Consider the following 16,890-nt stretch of genomic DNA (forward strand, 5'->3'; position numbering starts at 1 on the left):
GTGTGTGTGTGTGTGTGTGTGTGTGTGTGTGTGTGTGTGTGTGTGTGTGTGCGTGCGCGCGCGCGCGTAATTAGGCTCTCTACTTCTTGATAGTAATGTCTCCGGTTTCATAGACCATTATTCGTCCCAACCATGCTACTTGATTCCCAAGAAGGCAGACATAATCTTGCCGCAGCGACGGGGAAAGGCAGGCAGCTCCTCCCCTTGGACCCTGCTGCCGCAATTCAGTCGCAAGGGTCCTCGATTTCTGTGCCCAAGGACGCGGGATCAAATCCAGGCCACGGTGGCTCTTTTTCTAAATAATCGAAAATCAAGGCACTCGTGTGTTGTCTGATGTCAGTGCATGTAAAGAACCCCAGGTGGTCGAAATTTTTGAAGTCCTCCGCTACGGTGTCTATCATAGCCTGAGTAACTTTGGGACATTAAACACTATAATCTAAACCAACCGAACCATCCTCTTCTCGGCTCTCACTGAACCTCTGTCATCTGGCAACAGCGACATATCTTACGTACTCCGTCTCCCGTGTATACCTGTGTATATGCTGAAGCAGAGAATAGGGTTCTGCAGGTCGGCGAACCCCTTTGAAATGGCTCCCTCATATGAACCTATAGTCCTAGCTCGCATCCCGTGTCCTCATGAACAGTGAAGAGCTAAGCCTATCTGTGAAAATCACATTTGAGATGTTAGACATCATATTGTCCAACAAGAGGAACTAAGATCGTGCTTAGCGCATATCAACCTTGCTGTCGTCGTAGTTTCAGTAAATACTTCCGAATCCCATTTGCACTTTGGGCCATTCCAGCGGTATTGAAAAATGAAATGCTCCATAAATCGCACCTTAAATAGCTAACAAAACCAAAACTTTAAGGTTTTAATCATGCACATTCTGCGGGTTGTGCACCAGAATTTACGGATCTATCCTCACAATGGGTAAAGAAACTGCTCGAAGAAAAGTCCAAAAGCTCCACGCCAGTGAGCGTAAAGCATAAAAGGTAAAAAACGTTTTCTTACATTATAATTTATTTCCATGCTCGGTTCTTCTTTAGACGGATTAAAAATAGCTTAAAAGAAGGAACGACGATCCGGAGTGTGTTTTCTGTCCCCTATTGTATAGTGGTGTTTTACGCATCAGTAACTCCTAGGCTGTAGCTTTTGTTTCATTTATCTTGCCTATCTTTATCTACTGCTTGCAAGGATCATGAAATATAATTCAAGATACTGCTCCGAAGCGGCCAAAAAAGAAGACATTTGATTGATGTTCTTCCAGGAAAGAAGCAGTAAGTGTGAGTCTGGAAACTTTTCATGTGTGTCGAAGGATAAAAAAAAAAAAGTAAGGTTGCTAGGCTCAAAGCTTGCCGGTGTATTGTTACTTTAATGGCTTTACTCTGGGGATTTTTCCTACGAGTGGGAGTTCTGTTTCTCGGCTATAGAGACCAGTTACTATCGAGTAAATTGATCAGCTCCATACAAAGCACGATTCTTACTTCCTTACCTCAGGCTGTAGGTCTATCTTTTTTTTATATATATTTCCTCCAGACACAATTACTTTAGGAAGTTTGAAGCGTGATGTGGCGTGAAGTTGGAGGCGACAATCCATTAGGTTTTCCGCTAATTTTCCTTTGTTTTGTCGCTCTTTTTTGATGGCAGCCCTATTTGCGGCAACACTTATGAACAAAACCTAATATAAGGTGCACCTTATCTCACCTGTAGTTAGCTTTATGAGCCTTACCTAAACTTTTACGCATTTGTGGAAAGGATTTGACGCAAGCAGCTTCTCTGCTCTAAAAGCTGAGGAAACGGGGCCGATGCACCGCTTTCTTTCTACTGCTTCAAAATCTTATGCAATTTAGCGGCTAATGTAGTGTCGATAAAACTGTCAAAAGACCCAAAAAAGCACCACCTTCCTCTCTCCTCTATTTCTTCACATTCTACTCCTCTTTTCACAAATCATGTTCGACTTGTGACGACTGGACATATATCTGCACCGCTCACCTGCAACCATCCACGATGAAACGCTGCTGTGTCAGGCTACAAGGAAGACCAGTTCGCGCAATCAAAGCCATTTGCTAGTTTTCGTCGAACTCCAACAAAGACATATCTTATGCTTAAGTTTCCAAGCTGAGGTGACTGCTGCCCCAAAGCCAAATGTAAAGTCAAGAGTGGAAAAACCAACGGCGGTGCATTCTTGCGAAATTCCTCAAATTCTACTTTTTCCGGCCACTAATAGCAGTCAGCTGTCAGCCTAGGAGATGGGCAACGCAAGACATCTGCATACCATGTGAACCTACCTTCCTGCATTCCGGTGGCGATTCCCCTTCCTCCTCCGGTAGGACATGTTTGTTATGACGGGCACGGAGGTCAGTACGCTGCATTGTGCCGCTGCCGCAATATCATTGGAGGTTTATGGAAAAACTACAGTCCCCTTCTAGAGTCTTAAGGCCAAGGAAAGCTTTCAAAATGGCGGGGATGTTAACAAGTTCCTCTCGTGGCTATCATGCCTACTTGTATCTGGGCTCTTATTTGGGCTAGGAGACCAACCGCCTGGATCGGCAGTCACGGTGGGTTTGCAACGGCCGTCCCATTCGACGCGCGCTCCATTGAAAAAAAAATGTAATTTGACAAGTTTCTCCGCACGCCGTGAGGCGACGCTGAGCTCCGACCCTTGTTGACGGCGTCGCAGCCGAAGAGATGCTTGAATAGTGCGCATTTGACATCGTGCATGCACATGGCAAAGATAGTATAATCGCTGGCGTCGAAATGCTTTTACCGCTACAGGAAAGTGCATGAGAATCAAGTGCGTGTAAGTACATGGTTCTATATTGATAAGTCGACTTCGCACAGGAGACATTGTTCTCTGTAGAACAGCACGACAGAGATGCACATCAGGTTTTGTCAGGGCATTTACACGACTTTGTGTGGCGCATTGAGCTTGCCTTGAGAGATGCGTATGCTGGCTATCAACTGCTGCTGTACCTAAAGGCGCCCCCTGACCACCTTGCCATTCTATTTTTGCGCTCGTCTTTCCCGTCAAGAAGAAATGTATTTCACCATCTAAGTTAGCGCGTCACGTTTACGTTGCCAAGTTTCCCGCGAAACATTAGTGGTGCTGGGACGGCTTCTCTTGTGAGCCTTGAACTACCCTGTCTGTTCCTTGGAAGTGTTGCTGCTCGAGACCCTATGCTAATAGCACCTATGTTTTTTCTAAGCTGTATCACGTTGTTATACCACATTTACTAGAGGCAAATTATTTATTTTATTATGTAGCCTCAGATTTCACACGTAGTTTGCTGTATGTTTCACAATCGCCATTCTGCTGCGTACCGTGCTGCTGGTTGAGCACCAAGGAAAAGCTTGGTGTAAGTTTTCACGAGTTTCCAGCACATCAAACTTTTGCCAGGAGTGGCTTAAAATCTTATGCAGAAGATGTCAATCCCAATGACAAGTCGGCCAGTACAGCATCGTCTGCTCTTTGCACTTTTTTGGGCGCCGACTACTGCTTTGAATCCTCCAAAACAATGCGCCAGAAGCGGACTGCAGTTCTTAGTGCTTTTCGAGGCTATCCGATCAATATTTAGTCACATTTACCCAAAAACCAAAACTGCGGGAAAAAAAAAATTGACAGTGTTAATTTCAGCTCATTTAGAGACCTGCCCTCTTTTTTTTTCTTGCGAGGCAAGAGAACACCATGCATCGGAGATTTCTTCAATAGTTGCTAACTAAATAATAAAGATAAAAAATATCTTACCTCGAAAACTAGAGCAATGATTACAGAGAGAAAGCTATTTAACGCACAAAGGTAATGGATAAACCACTAAGCCGAGAAGTCCTGCACGGAAGAACAAAGCATCACAAGTAAGAAAGCATTGTAAACTGTATGCATTGCGACTCCGTAATCCCGTCAATTTCGCCATGAATACAAGCATGACATGCAAGTGTATACAGGTTGCTCAGGAAGTCACTCAGGAGGTTTGTCTTTGGCTGCCGACTCAGGTTAGCAGTTCGACGCTCCGTGCGGAAGCAGGCACGATAAGCTCGCCTTATGAACAAAAAATAAACACCAGCAGCTCAGCGTAATCGTGTAGTACACTACCATGACTGCTTCTCTACAGTTCTCGCTTTCCGAAACGTATTTTGAAGCTAAAAATATTTTGGTCAAGCTACAATATCGTCAACAAATTTTCTGAACTACGGATTCGCGGGAAAACAAATTACTCCTGCGTTACCTTTCCAGCCACTAAATGGCATCCCGTCTATCTGAGCACGAAACGTCTTCTCGTGCTTGCATGCTTTTCATTTGCATTCTACTCTCGAACGCATGAACAATAGTTTTGGGGGATTTTGTTGATTTTTGTTGTTAATGTTGTTATCAAGCTCGCATCCCTCAAACATTGCTCCTTAGTGTAGTGGTTTAGGGAAGCATCACCCGCACAGATTCTGAGGCACAAATCACAAATAAATTTTTAAAAATGCCCACCGGAACCATCCATGCTTTTATGTGCCTTCTTGTTCAGTACAGCTTCCCGGGCTGTCTTGACGATATTTTCAAGGTGCCGCAAATTGCATCGTGCGCATCCATTGAGCTGTGGAGGTGAATGGTCAGAGGCGCACGCCACTGTGCAGTGAAAGGAGCGGCTACGCTCTTGTCTGCAATTACGCCCTCTCCGTCCGAATGAGACGGCCGTAGCAGCCCAGCCGCGCGCGCCAATCCTGGCGGCCGTGCTAGACGCCACCGTCATGTAATAACTTTAGTGAAGTTTTCTCGCTTTTCGCTGTAACCCAGACTCGGGGTACCACGTCCTTTTCTCCAACTGAATCGACTAAGGAGCCTCAGTGCCAACAACGCCGGATCGAAGTTAACCAGCTGTGACCAGCTCAAAGTGAAGCCAGAGTGCCACTGGACCAAATATTGCATACCGACAGCTAAGAAATACGCTTGATCTGAAGTAACAGAAACTTCAGAACGTTCTTTCGACATAATAAACCCTGATGCGAAGTTCTGAATAACAGGTAGGTAAGGCTAAACAGTCGCTCTTGTTCTTCCATAACAACGCGCAGAGACCAGTGCACTGGCACTACTGAAAACTATGCGAAAATTTGTAGACTGCATAGGAAAGCAAATCGGCTTAAGAGGACTAGCAACATTTTTGGGGTTGCCCTTCTAATAACGCTCTTTCTTCTTCAAGTGTGAAAATAAAAGAGCTTTATTGAAGAACACAGATCGGTTATCCGAAATATCCACCAATTATAGCGCGAGGGCTAGCAGGGTCCGCAACACTCCAGCAGGGGGTAACAAGAAACTCGTAAGGCAGGGACCAACGAACGTTGTGAAACACGATTTTTTTTTTAATCTCACACTTGCTGAAGCTTTGCAGCTGAACGCTTGCGGTGCTGCCTTTCAATAGGCGCCCAGTCCCTCGCAACCGCATCGGCTTTTGTATTTTTCTTTTATCGTCTAACTGTGGCAGCAAGGAAAAAGCACATCGGAGGCGGCTTTGGTCAAAGCTTCGCTAAGATCTACAGTGATGGCCTGAGCGACGACGTCCTTGGCTGCCTTCTCGTAACCCCAGATGAGCTTCTGTGTCTGTGGTGTCTCACTGAGTCCGTCGAAGGCTGAGCGTAAGTTGCTAAAGGTGGCGCCCACGGTCAGGTTGGCGACAGGATCGTGCCAAGGCGCGAAGCGTACATCTAGTCGAGCCAGCACGTCCCGGAAGGTCACGTTGACTTTTACCTCCATTACCTCCTCGCCGTCCCGCGTCAGGAGGCTGTCCAAATACACCTGCGTTGGCATGTGAATATTACGCTATAGCGCTGCGCTAAAGTTACGTTTGCGTCTTGGTATCGAGCAAAGAGCGGCAATGTGAAGATGAAACTTAAATTTCCAGGAGGCTATTAGCAGTACACTGAAGTAAACCATGCGCTAACGTCTTTAATTTAGCTCAGACCTTTACAAAATGTACGGATTGTACTAACTAGCGACTCATGAGCCGTCTGTACGCAACATAAAAATGACTGCTCGAATAGTTGACAATCCATGTAGGGTTTAGTCATAGTTCATCGAATTTTGGCAATGCTTCAGAAATCATGTTCATTTTTCATTATCCATCTTACCATATGCAGCATAATATCTTAACAAAATGGGTATTTACGCGGCCAATATGAGTATGAAGCACGTCAATGCTTCTCGTTCACGAAGCAGCTACAGTGGAAAACAGCGTTACTGGCTAGGAGAATAGAGGCTTTTACTCGGTCTCAACTGTCAATATTCATCAGCCCACAGAGTGAACCATAAATCGGCACTGGCACATTTGACGCCAAAACGTTCGCTCAGAAGTTGCCTCTGAGCCACAAGTGACGATTAATGCCAATCATTAACTCGGCGCGCCGAAATAGGTTCTAAGACTTGTCAAGTGTTCGATACGAGTCTTTAACCGCATGCGTGAGGTACTGTAGTAAGGGTGCTCGTGTATTCGTTACCTGCGTATTAAAAAATTCTGCTTTCAGCTGGCTAGAGAGTCCCGTGTTTGGTGAAAGCATAGAAGACAAGCCATATGCAGATGCCATCGGTCCTCATGCCGCCGCTCGCTTCTGCGACAGAGTGACAAGGCATATTAGCGTGCACAAAAGTTTCCTTTTTGTCTTGGCAGCGATGCCGAAAGGGTAGCTAATCTGTTCTTCTCCCGCCATAAAGATAAAACGTCCCTGGAAAAACCGCGAAATATCGACTCTTGTATGCCATTGCAATTTTTCCCAACTATTACAGATCTGTTAGCTCCCGAAATTAGTGGTTATCGGTATTCTGCTATTGCAAACCAGGTCGCGAGGTCGAATCCTGGCCGTGCTATAATTACCGTTAGAGGAATAAGGTCAGGTACGTTGAAGGTCGAAATTAATACGGCGCTACGGCGTCTTTCCTCTCTGCATCATTTCACTCCCTCCTTCTTGCCTACACTATATTTTGTGGGGAGAAATGGTTCATTTTATAAGTTTGAAGGGCGTAAAGGAAATGTTTGCAGAAATTATCAGGGGGACAGCAAGAGCGCGTACTATTAAGTGCCCTTCGCGCCATTCAGATTTTCGGATTTATTTCGTGCCTACATTCGCGGTGCGGCTGGGTTGGCCATCGAGAGTGCTACAATTTGTGCTTCCTTTCTTCCCTCATAGAACACTTCTACTTGCATTTCGCAGCTCTCATCGGCAGGCTTAGCGCGTTCGCACCTTGATGGCCTCGAAGCGAACGTAGCAGGTGACGTTGGCGCTGTCCGGGAAGTCTTCGGTGGCGCTGGCGCACTGATCTCCTCTCTGCACGCGGGCCAGCCGACTCAGGCCGGCCACGTTCGAGACGTGGAAACGCACCGGCCCGTACCGCTTGTCGTGGCTGTTGTGCAGCGCGAACGGCGCCACCTGCAGCGGATCCAGATGAGCGCTATGCGCCCCTAGCTGCACCAGGATGATCTGGTCCACGTAGCTGTTGGCGTCCCAGAAGGCGAGCTGCTGGCCTCTCGACTGGTGGGATACAGCTGCTACCGCTGCGCGTGTAGAAAAAGCAAACTCAGCAAACTCAAAACACGCGTCTAAGAGTATTTAACAAAACATTATCAGCACGTCTTTCCCGTAACTAATAATTTATATCTTAATTACTTACGGCTAACTTGCAAACAAAGTAATATTTATATTCAAATTTCGCGACGTCCTTTCAAGAACCGATCTAGTTCTAAGACGGATATAGTAGATGGTTCATTGCAACGGAAACGCGCTGTCACCAACAAAAAAAAAAAATGTGGTCGTCTCATCCTGAAACATTATATGTCACGAAAACGGTCGTAAAAAGGTCCATATAACCGCACAACAAAAACATCCAGTGATAATTAAGAATAATTAAAGTATTAAACTAAAGGTTACAGGTAGTAATAATAATAAGGCTGGTCATACAAGTGGTTTCCAGCGCCAATAATCATAATTAGTCATTATTGTGTGTGCGCTTGTGTGTGTGTCTGGGTACGTGTGTGTGCATAGACACTGAAACCGTGAACTTAGGACCAGCAGCCGAACATCAGAGTCACTAACCCCGGCAGCAGGCTTTCTTTCATCATTCTCTTTAAGTTAGGTGTCCAATATTACTGTGTTGATCTCGCATCTATTTATTTTTCCATAGTCCCCCCCCCCCCCTTTTTTTCAACTATCTTATGTAATATTCTTCTTCTAAGGGCTTTCGCGATATCTTCCATTAAAAAAGCTACCTTCCCTACTCTGTTCATTAGAATTAAAGTTAAACGTATACTTCAGAGGCAGTATTTTATTATGCTTCGCCTTCCTTTCTTTTGATCCTCTGTTACTGATGCCGTACAAAGCCTAAGTCGCCAGGAAGATGCAGCAATGACGCATGCCAAAAGAAGATAAAAGAAAACCCCTACAGAACACTACCTTTGTTTTTCTTTTTTCTTTATTGAAGAGGGCGTTTTTCTAATATTTCTATCTGACTTTCTTTTATATAAGTCACATCCCCCTGGTTAGCCCCATCTGTGATAACAGCACCGGGTATGGCATTACCTGACCACTGTCACCCTTGTCGAAACATCAACGTCCCCGTGCATCAGAAACCCTGGAAGTGGCAGCGCTGGTGCAGTCGGCGTGTGAAAAAAAAAAAATCCAGATACTTCGAAAATGTTTGACGCCACACGCGGAACGGTTGAATCGAGAGGTGATTAAAACAGCACACAAATTCTGATTAGAAGCTGGCCACAATACCTAAACGTCAATAAGGCATGTAGAGACATTCCTTAAATGAAATGCACGAAAATATCATGAAAAATGACGTGAGATGGGATTGGAACCCATGACCTTTGAATCTTGAGTCAGGCCGTCCCCAACGATCGAGAACTTAACAAAGCCAGCACAACCAAGCAGCCTTACGTCACGTCTATGGGATGGGTCGTGATATCTCAGCAAATCAACCTGCGCTTCTCCATGATCAAGGTTGACTACTGGGCGAGGTGGTAAGCATTCGCTTTAAACCAGCCAAAAGACAAGACACAGAGAATAGAAGCGAACAAGATCCAGCCTCGTCTTGTCCCCCTCCTCGCCTTCCCTGCCCAAATTTAGTTGTGGTGTAGGTTGCTAGGAAAGACAGCGGTGCATTGGCCTATTTCCGGTGGTGACGGTCAGAAAGACTATCCCTATGGAGACTATGCAGATGCGTTCACACGACTAGTTAGAGCGGGGCATTATGTCTGTGTATGTGCTCTTTCACAAGATTTGATAGGTTACGAATGCAAACTAATAACTATGAGATGGACCGATTGAAAGGTTGGTGTTTAAGCGTGTATTTACAAATGTGCACGTCGGTGAATGGTAGGTGCGCGCGCAGATCGGCAAAAGGAGCCGCTGGCGGGAGCCATCAACAATGTTACGCCATTATAAAGGCAGAGCTTAAGTGTAACCAAAAGTCTTTCTTGTTACCAAGTGTGTCGCGTATGAAGCGATGGCCTCCTTGAAGGAGCAGGTGCTTAGAAAAGAAAGTGGTGTTTTTGTGCTAGCACACTCTCATTTCCTGGAAGAGCTGTCGACGTTTAGAAGTCAGTCGTATTTCTAAATCACACTTGAGGCATGCCCGCCATTAATAAACGAACTCATGCTATGGAGAACCGTGCTTACGGTGCAGATCTTGCCAGTAGATCCTATTTATCATCTTTGAACTATTGCCGTTAGCCACTTGTACCCTCTTTATTGGGTACCAGTGTAATTCACAAGACATATACTATGAAAATTTGCGTCAGCAAGTGAAGCCTGCCCTCAACTTGTATATGCACTTAACAAAAAAACGCAAGTTTCGACACTACCTTGCCCACTCAAAGGCAAGAACGCACAAGATACTATTCGGAACTATGCGACTTACTTTCAAATATACAGCAACTATATAGACGTTAAGTATACGCCACATGTCCCAATTTATCGACCTAGATGCCCACTGTCAGATTCGTTGCTACGACGGAAACCATCCTCTTACTGATTTGTGCAGTACGCAAAAGCACTCGATAGCATAACTTTTGTTTATTATGCCGTCGAACTAAATCATTCTTTAGATCACTTGCTTCGCTTTTTTTTTTTTTTCGCTCGGATGCGATAGCACATCGACGCAGACGCGATAAATTTACCCTTAAATTTATCGTTGATTAAAAGATAAACGAAATTGTGAGACGGTGATGCCTTAATGAGAAGGCATTGGAAGCCACGTTGGGAGGAAAGGCCTGTGTCCCTCGAACAGTGGCGCCATGAAACCACCTGCCAACAGCCACCAGCTACCACAATAAATCCAATCGAATAAGTGAAGTGAACTGAAATTGAATTAAACAAAACAATTTGCTGCCTGCCGCAGCTGGCAGGCAGCAAAGGGGGAAAGAAAATGAACACGAGTCCTGAACTCGAACCTTTGTCATGGACCTTTAAGATAAAGATTCGGTTTGTGGGGCTTAACGTCTCGAAGCGATTCAGGCTATGAATGACGCCGTAGTGAAGAGCTCCGAAAATGTCGACTACCTGGGTTTCTTCAACGTGCACTGACATCGCACCGCACAAGGGCAGCTTGCTTTTACACACCATCGAAAAAGGCCGTCACGGCTGGAATTCGATCCCGTATCTTTGGGGGACAGCAGTCGAGTGCCCTAATCACTGCACCACTGCGATGGGGTTTAAGATAAAGGATCTCTGAAACAAAGTCCATTATATGTCGATAACATTCGAGGAAAAGTACCTTAGAAATACAATGACGTTTTGATGAGTTTGCATTAAAGGCCCGTAAAGTACACTTGTTTTTTTTGTTTGTTTGTTTGTTTGTTTGTTTGTTTGTTTGTTTGTTTGTTTGTTTGTTTGTTTGTTTGTTTGTTTGTTTGTTCACTTGTTTACTTTGTCTGTCTGTTTGTTTGTTTGTTTGTTTGTTTGTTTGTTTGTTTGTTTGTTTGTTTGTTTGTTTGTTTGTTTGTTTGTTTGTTTGTTTGTTTGTTTGTTTGTTTGTTTGTTTGTTTGTTTGTTTGTTTGTTTGTTTGTTTGTTTGTTTGTTTGTCATCTAATGAACAACGGGCAGAATAAAAAGTTAGTTGGCTACAGGATTAGCCAGTGCAGTAAGCTAGGCTGAACGCATCCCCAACTTTGAACCTACCCTGTGCCATCGTGAAACCTGCATTTGGGACCCGAAAATAAAATAAACTGAATTTTAAAGATGAGTGCGGTGCGGTTCCTTCAGTCGTAATCATGAGAGCAGTTGGGAAGGTTGTCACAAGCATGTCGCCCGGTGACACACGGGACCGCAATGGTCATTACAAAGCGCGACATGCCGCAACGGGCTGGTTATATACAGTAGCTCCGGAGGTATCATGAGACGCTGTCTCCAGAATGTGTTAGACTGTTGCGCCATTTTTATCAGTTCACTCATTTTATGTTGCATACAACCTTATAACGTGATGTGTGCCACCCTTGTGATGTGGTCTATCTTAATTATTCTGTAATTTAAGTTCATATCGTGCATATATGTCCCTAACTCTGGTATTTAAAAATCAGAAGTATTCAACAGCATCTCAGATATTGTAAAAATATTTTTTCTACTATCCTTTATAACTGAACAGACATCTGAAAATGCCAGATGGGCGGGTCTGAAAGTAGACATTTATTTAAAAACATTTCAGAACATGCAGGTACCTTGAAATGAATGTTGGGAAGCTATATCCTGGCATATTTTGAAATATTCGTACGTCTTATTTTTAGAAATATATGCTGCCTTTATGTCTCGCCAATTGGCAGAGCTGTCGACCCGCATATTGTGCCTCATATCCCAGCACTACGAGGTCTGCTAGACGCGCAGTTTTCAAAGCGATTCCGAAATCCTTACATAGGACAAAAACTTCCTCAAAGCAAAAGCGTAAAATCAAAGCTCACCTGTCAGGAAGAGCCACAGTGCCATCGTTTTCATGTGTACCCTGCAAAAAAGCAAGGAATCGCAAGGAGATAAATGAGCAACAGCGCATCCATTTTCATTCGGGCTGCAATCCATCAAAGCATACCGTCATATATTTTTCACTTTATAAAAGATGTGCAGTATACTCGCGAAAGGTATTAATTTCGCAATGTCGAAGCTACGGACACTCATATTGCCGCCTGCCGTAGATAACGGTATATGTGCAATGCACGCCCTGTGGCCATGGTAAATTGAAGCAAGCCGCTGATGACGTTTGCTACTTTTGCTGTTCGTGTGACGCTGCCTCTCCGTAAGCTCTTGATCCGATCCTTCGCCAGCTGAGACAGATAAGATTTAATATCTTATCTTAAAAGCTCACAACTGAAATAATAAAGTAGCTGCCAGACTTGCCTGCGCAAAACTATACTGCCGATATACAAATCTGAAAAGAAGAATTAGGAGCAAGCATGTCATAGAAAGTTAAAAAAAAAGTAAAGGAAAGCTACACTACCGTCCCTGAAACTGCGTAGTAAAGAATTATTCGTCCTGGTCCGTGTTTCGAATCCGAGACAACCACATGTCCGGAACAGGTGTTCTACTAACTGAGCTAACCTGGGGGTTTATTTTTTTTTTTTTCTGTCATTGCCTGCTTTATTATAAATGCAGTAAACCAGCAAAGAACCCAGGGACGTGTCAAACAGCCTTCTTGGCAAAGTTGCTTCGTTTAAGAAGCTTTAATGTCATATGAGCATAACCAGCAGAACGTAGGACAACAGCGAATTCACCAAAATCTGCTATAGGTCATTTGTACGTCGAATCAATCGCTATTCAGTGAGATGTAAAATCATGGCCAACATCGCGTCCGCGCGTACTGCCAGTGGAGCATGAAGCATGAAGCCCAGAGTGTGACGGAATCCCTTCTGACAGGGAGGGGGAGAGGACGGGGGGATACACTTGGAACAAAACAGAGACGCGCACCAGTGTAATGAAATTTGATGTTTGCGTTTCAGCGACCAGAACGGGGGCCTTGTTCACAACAACATCCACCCCAAAAATGACGTTTTTAAAAGGTAGAGCAATCGCCGAAAGGATCGTGCGTAAATCGGGTTAAGACTACCCTCGTTGCGATAAAGCGCGTGTGAGCTTGCCTTATATAAATCATTTGAGGTGAGGCCTCGATTTTGCCAGTTTTTTTCTCTCTCTTTCAACATTTCTTGCCTTGTACCAATCAATCTTGTTTGTGCTTCTGCGGGTCTGTGTGCTCTGCTAAAGTGTTGTTGCGAGTATTGTGTTCTGCACATCACGAGCATATTGTAAGCGCTTCTTGTAATTTCCAGTTTCGCCGATGTAGATGGCGTTGCAATATGTGCAACAGATGGAGTAGACAAAACCTGGGAATTTTTCTTTCGGCAACTGGTCTCACATTCATCAGCTGTTGCCGCATTTTTCTGGTAGGGACATAGGCTACTTGCCCGTAATGTTTTCGTAATACACGGGTGAGGCTCGGAACACACGGAATAGCAGCAGACGTCTTGGGGGAAAGCGGGCCCTTAGGCTGTCGAGGTCGTGACAGTTGTCGTTCTATTGACCTTATGAAATGACAATTGTGTAACCACAGCTAGCGAGATCTTTCCATACCCTTGCGTCCGCAGCTGCGTCATTGGTGCTTGTGTATATTATTTTGGCACGCCGAATGAAACTGCTGACAACTGCCTCTTTGTGGACGGTAAGACAGACCGAACTGAAATACAGGTGTGTACCCTTTCTGTATACAATAAATGACAACATTTCGCCTTCCCGTGAGACGAGGATATCCAGGAAAGGTAGACCGCCGTCCACCTCTTCTTCCAACGTGAACCGAATGGCGTCTTCCACGCAGTTCAGGTGTGTTAAAGCTCACTGATTCCTTAGAAATCATGCAAAAGCAATCGTCGATGTAAGAGAGGAAGATCTTAGGGAAAGGATTAAAGGAGACTGATGTCCGTCGCTCCATTAACATTAGCGGCCGTCATCGGAACGTAAACACCCATGGGGGTCCCGTGGAACCACTTGTGAAGTTTTCCCTAAAAATAAAGTAGATATTGCTCACGAAGAAGGCCAGGAGCCAGCGAAGGTCCCGTACTTTTATTGGTTATCTTTCCAGTAAAGAGGCATCGCTCTCAAGCGCAGCGGTGCATACCTCGACCGCCAAATCGATCGGCACACTCATGAATAGGAACTTCACGTCGAAAGACACCATTTCGTCGCTATCTTCTATCTGGGTGTTGCGGCTCTCCTCAATTAAGTCGTATAAGTTGCTAACGTGACAAATCCCCTGTCCAACAAGCGGCGAAAGAAGACAGTGCAAGAATATAGAGAGGCTGTGGAGAGGGACGCGTGTAAAATCAACGATTGGTCACATTGGAACCTCTGATATACGTATTTTGGCAAGCCATAAAATGCTGGGGCGGAACCATTATGACATAGTAGCTTGTAGTAGAGCCGTTTATGGCTCAGGTGAACGGCCAGAAATACATCGGCGAGAAGCTTCTGCAGTTTCCTTTCCAGCTTGAGCGTAGGCTCCTTCTTGAGGAGGACACCTCCGCCTTCCAGGAGAGACAGCGTCTTGCGGTCGTAGTCAGACTTGTCCAAAAAGGCTGCCGAGTTCTTTTCGTCTGCTGGCAAAACTACAACGTTCTGGTTGTCAAGCAGGCTCCTCATAGCGGAATGCTCTTCACGAGACAAGACAGAACGTGAAGGTCTGCGATGAATGGCGTTCAGAACGCCCACCACTCGTGTGCGGCCCTCTTCGCGGTGAGTGTTTTTAACTCGGTTCATCGCATTTTTTAGAGCGCATACCAACTTCTTCCTATTAGGTGCAGCTTCTAGGTTGAAATTGAACCCAAGGTTCAGAACAACCTCTTAGGCTCGGTTAGGCTTATACGACCAAAGGTCATGCACTAAGGGTTTAAAAACAATTGCCTTTCCTGTCCGGTGCTCGGAAAAAAATTCTACTTATTGTGATGAGCGTGCTCGCCTCTCTGGCGTTGACGATTCGTCCTCTGATCTGCATGTAACTGGACGCTGGTGAACTCATTAGGAGATTAGAGGTCTAGAAGACGACAAGCAAAAAAGGGCTTAGTTTTCCGGTGCAAGGAAAAGGTCCGCGCGCTTTTTTTTTTTTTTTTTTTTGCTCGTCGCTACGCCCGGGAATCACGGGGAACCACGGAGCGGGCTTTACGTGTCAGATTAAAGTTCAACTCAATCTTGAACAAGCAATACAGCAGCTAAGATTAACATATTGGCAACTCTTGATGATTATTCCTTGGCCATAGACCTAGCGAAGGTTGATGAAATCGAGAGTATGACGGAATCCCGTCTGGCCGGAGGGATACATTTCGAAAAAAATTGAGGCGCTGACCAGTGTAATGGTTGGTTTGTAGGGTTTAACGTCCCAAAGCGACTCAGGCTATGAGAGACGCCGTAGTGGAGGACTCCGGAAATTTCGACCACCTGGGGTTCTTTAACGTGCACTGACCGACCAGTGTAATGAAATTTGATGCTGACGTTTCGGCGCCCAGAACGGGGGCACTAATTAAATCACACCAAAAAGATTGGTCTTAAAAAGCCAGAGCAACCGCTGCAAGGATCATGCGTAAATAGGGTTAAAATTACGCTCTTTGTGATTAAGCGTGTGTGGCGTCAGTATTATAAGAGATTAGAGCTGAAGCCGTGATGTTGCCAGTTTTTCTTTTTCGACGATGCTTGCCTTGTCCTTTGATTTCATTGGGAATAAGGCCCCGTAGTGGGAGCCGAAACGTCAACATCAAATTTCCTTATGCTGGTCGATGTCTGTTTTTTCAAAGTTCCAGTAGAGCAATGTCTCATACGTATTTCAAAAGGAACAAATTAAAATAGCTACAGCTGCGAATCTAAAACACAGATTGACAGATTAGCGTAGAGGGCAGGTGCTTATAAAAAATCTATAAGCCAGCCTGAATCTATAATCTAGCTGCGCAGTCATGAATTACGTTTGAAGCCAGCGATGAAACAAAAAGTAACGCGTTGTGCTTGGATGCAGTTTTTATTACCGGAACAGGGTTACAAAACTCCTGTTGGTGTACACGGTTTATTAATTTTAAAATAATGGAAACAGTTTATTTTGTAGGGGAGTAGCATTTAGCGCCGCAAGTTGGAGCGAACTGCGATATTTTTTTTTATACTGAATATTTTAAACTTTTTGTGCGTTGACGCTTCAATCGAATTTTCACGTTCATAGAGCACAATTCCAGGACGGTAGGAAATAATTCTCTTATAATTGTTTCTTGATTGTTGTGAACAAATTAAATCAAGGCGATGTTTTTCATATGTGTCACGTTTTGCCCCGCTGTCCTTTGCTTCTGCGCGTGGTACGTAAACCCACAAAAACTCAAAATAAGCTTCAGAAATAAGACTTCTTCGACAACCTGCCTGTACAAAAAAATAAATGCACAAGAACTACAACGTCACAGATTTTTACAGGGCTCATGATTTGTCGGAGTAATCAGAAAGCGCTTGGAAAAATTTCATATCACCATTCAATAATTTAATATTACGATATCATCTTGTAAACACGCTCCCGGAAAAGTGACAAGTACGTTTGCTGCGGCCGACGTGAAACTGTTTTTAAGAAATTCGAGAAAAGTATCCGGGCAATAGCAGAGGGAATAAAAAATGACTGCAAATACCTTTATGTAGTAGTTGCCGACTTATGCAGCTGGTGAGCAGTTTAGACGCCACGGCTCTTCATAGGCTCCCCTGTGGACACCGATGAGCGAAGGTCGGCCTTAGGGACATTCCAGTCAATGTGAGGGCGCTGTTAGGGCACTACCACGGTGTACGCAGACCTCCTTGAGCGATAAAGCAAACGAAGGGATGCGACCGAAGATGAGTGTGTCTCTCCAGTTCGATGATAAGGCGAAACAAC

General features: G+C 44.8%; 2 protein-coding genes across 2 annotated transcripts in view; both read right to left on the minus strand.

The window, feature by feature from the left end:
* The window catches only part of LOC146190321 (endothelin-converting enzyme 1-like), an 81,150-nt gene extending 79,147 nt beyond the window's left edge, over positions 1–2,003 (minus strand). Inside the window, exon 1 of the mRNA XM_084599772.1 lies at positions 1,994–2,003. Coding sequence (XP_084455898.1) covers positions 1,994–2,003 — 10 coding nt within the window. The remainder of the gene's footprint in view (positions 1–1,993) is intronic.
* A 3,189-nt stretch (positions 2,004–5,192) lies between these two features.
* Positions 5,193–14,645, minus strand: LOC146190322 (uncharacterized). The gene is made up of 3 exons (XM_084599773.1): positions 14,345–14,645; positions 7,217–7,527; positions 5,193–5,777 (listed from the first exon to the last, which is right to left on the minus strand). Exons 1-3 carry the CDS (start codon positions 14,643–14,645, stop codon positions 5,454–5,456), a joined length of 936 nt encoding a protein of 311 aa, XP_084455899.1. The 3' UTR covers positions 5,193–5,453.
* Positions 14,646–16,890: the final 2,245 nt, after the last annotated feature.

This window comes from Amblyomma maculatum, chromosome 4 (genome assembly GCF_055883805.1).
Source record: "Amblyomma maculatum isolate TAMU_Amacu chromosome 4, ASM5588380v1, whole genome shotgun sequence".
Taxonomy (NCBI): domain Eukaryota; kingdom Metazoa; phylum Arthropoda; class Arachnida; order Ixodida; family Ixodidae; genus Amblyomma; species Amblyomma maculatum.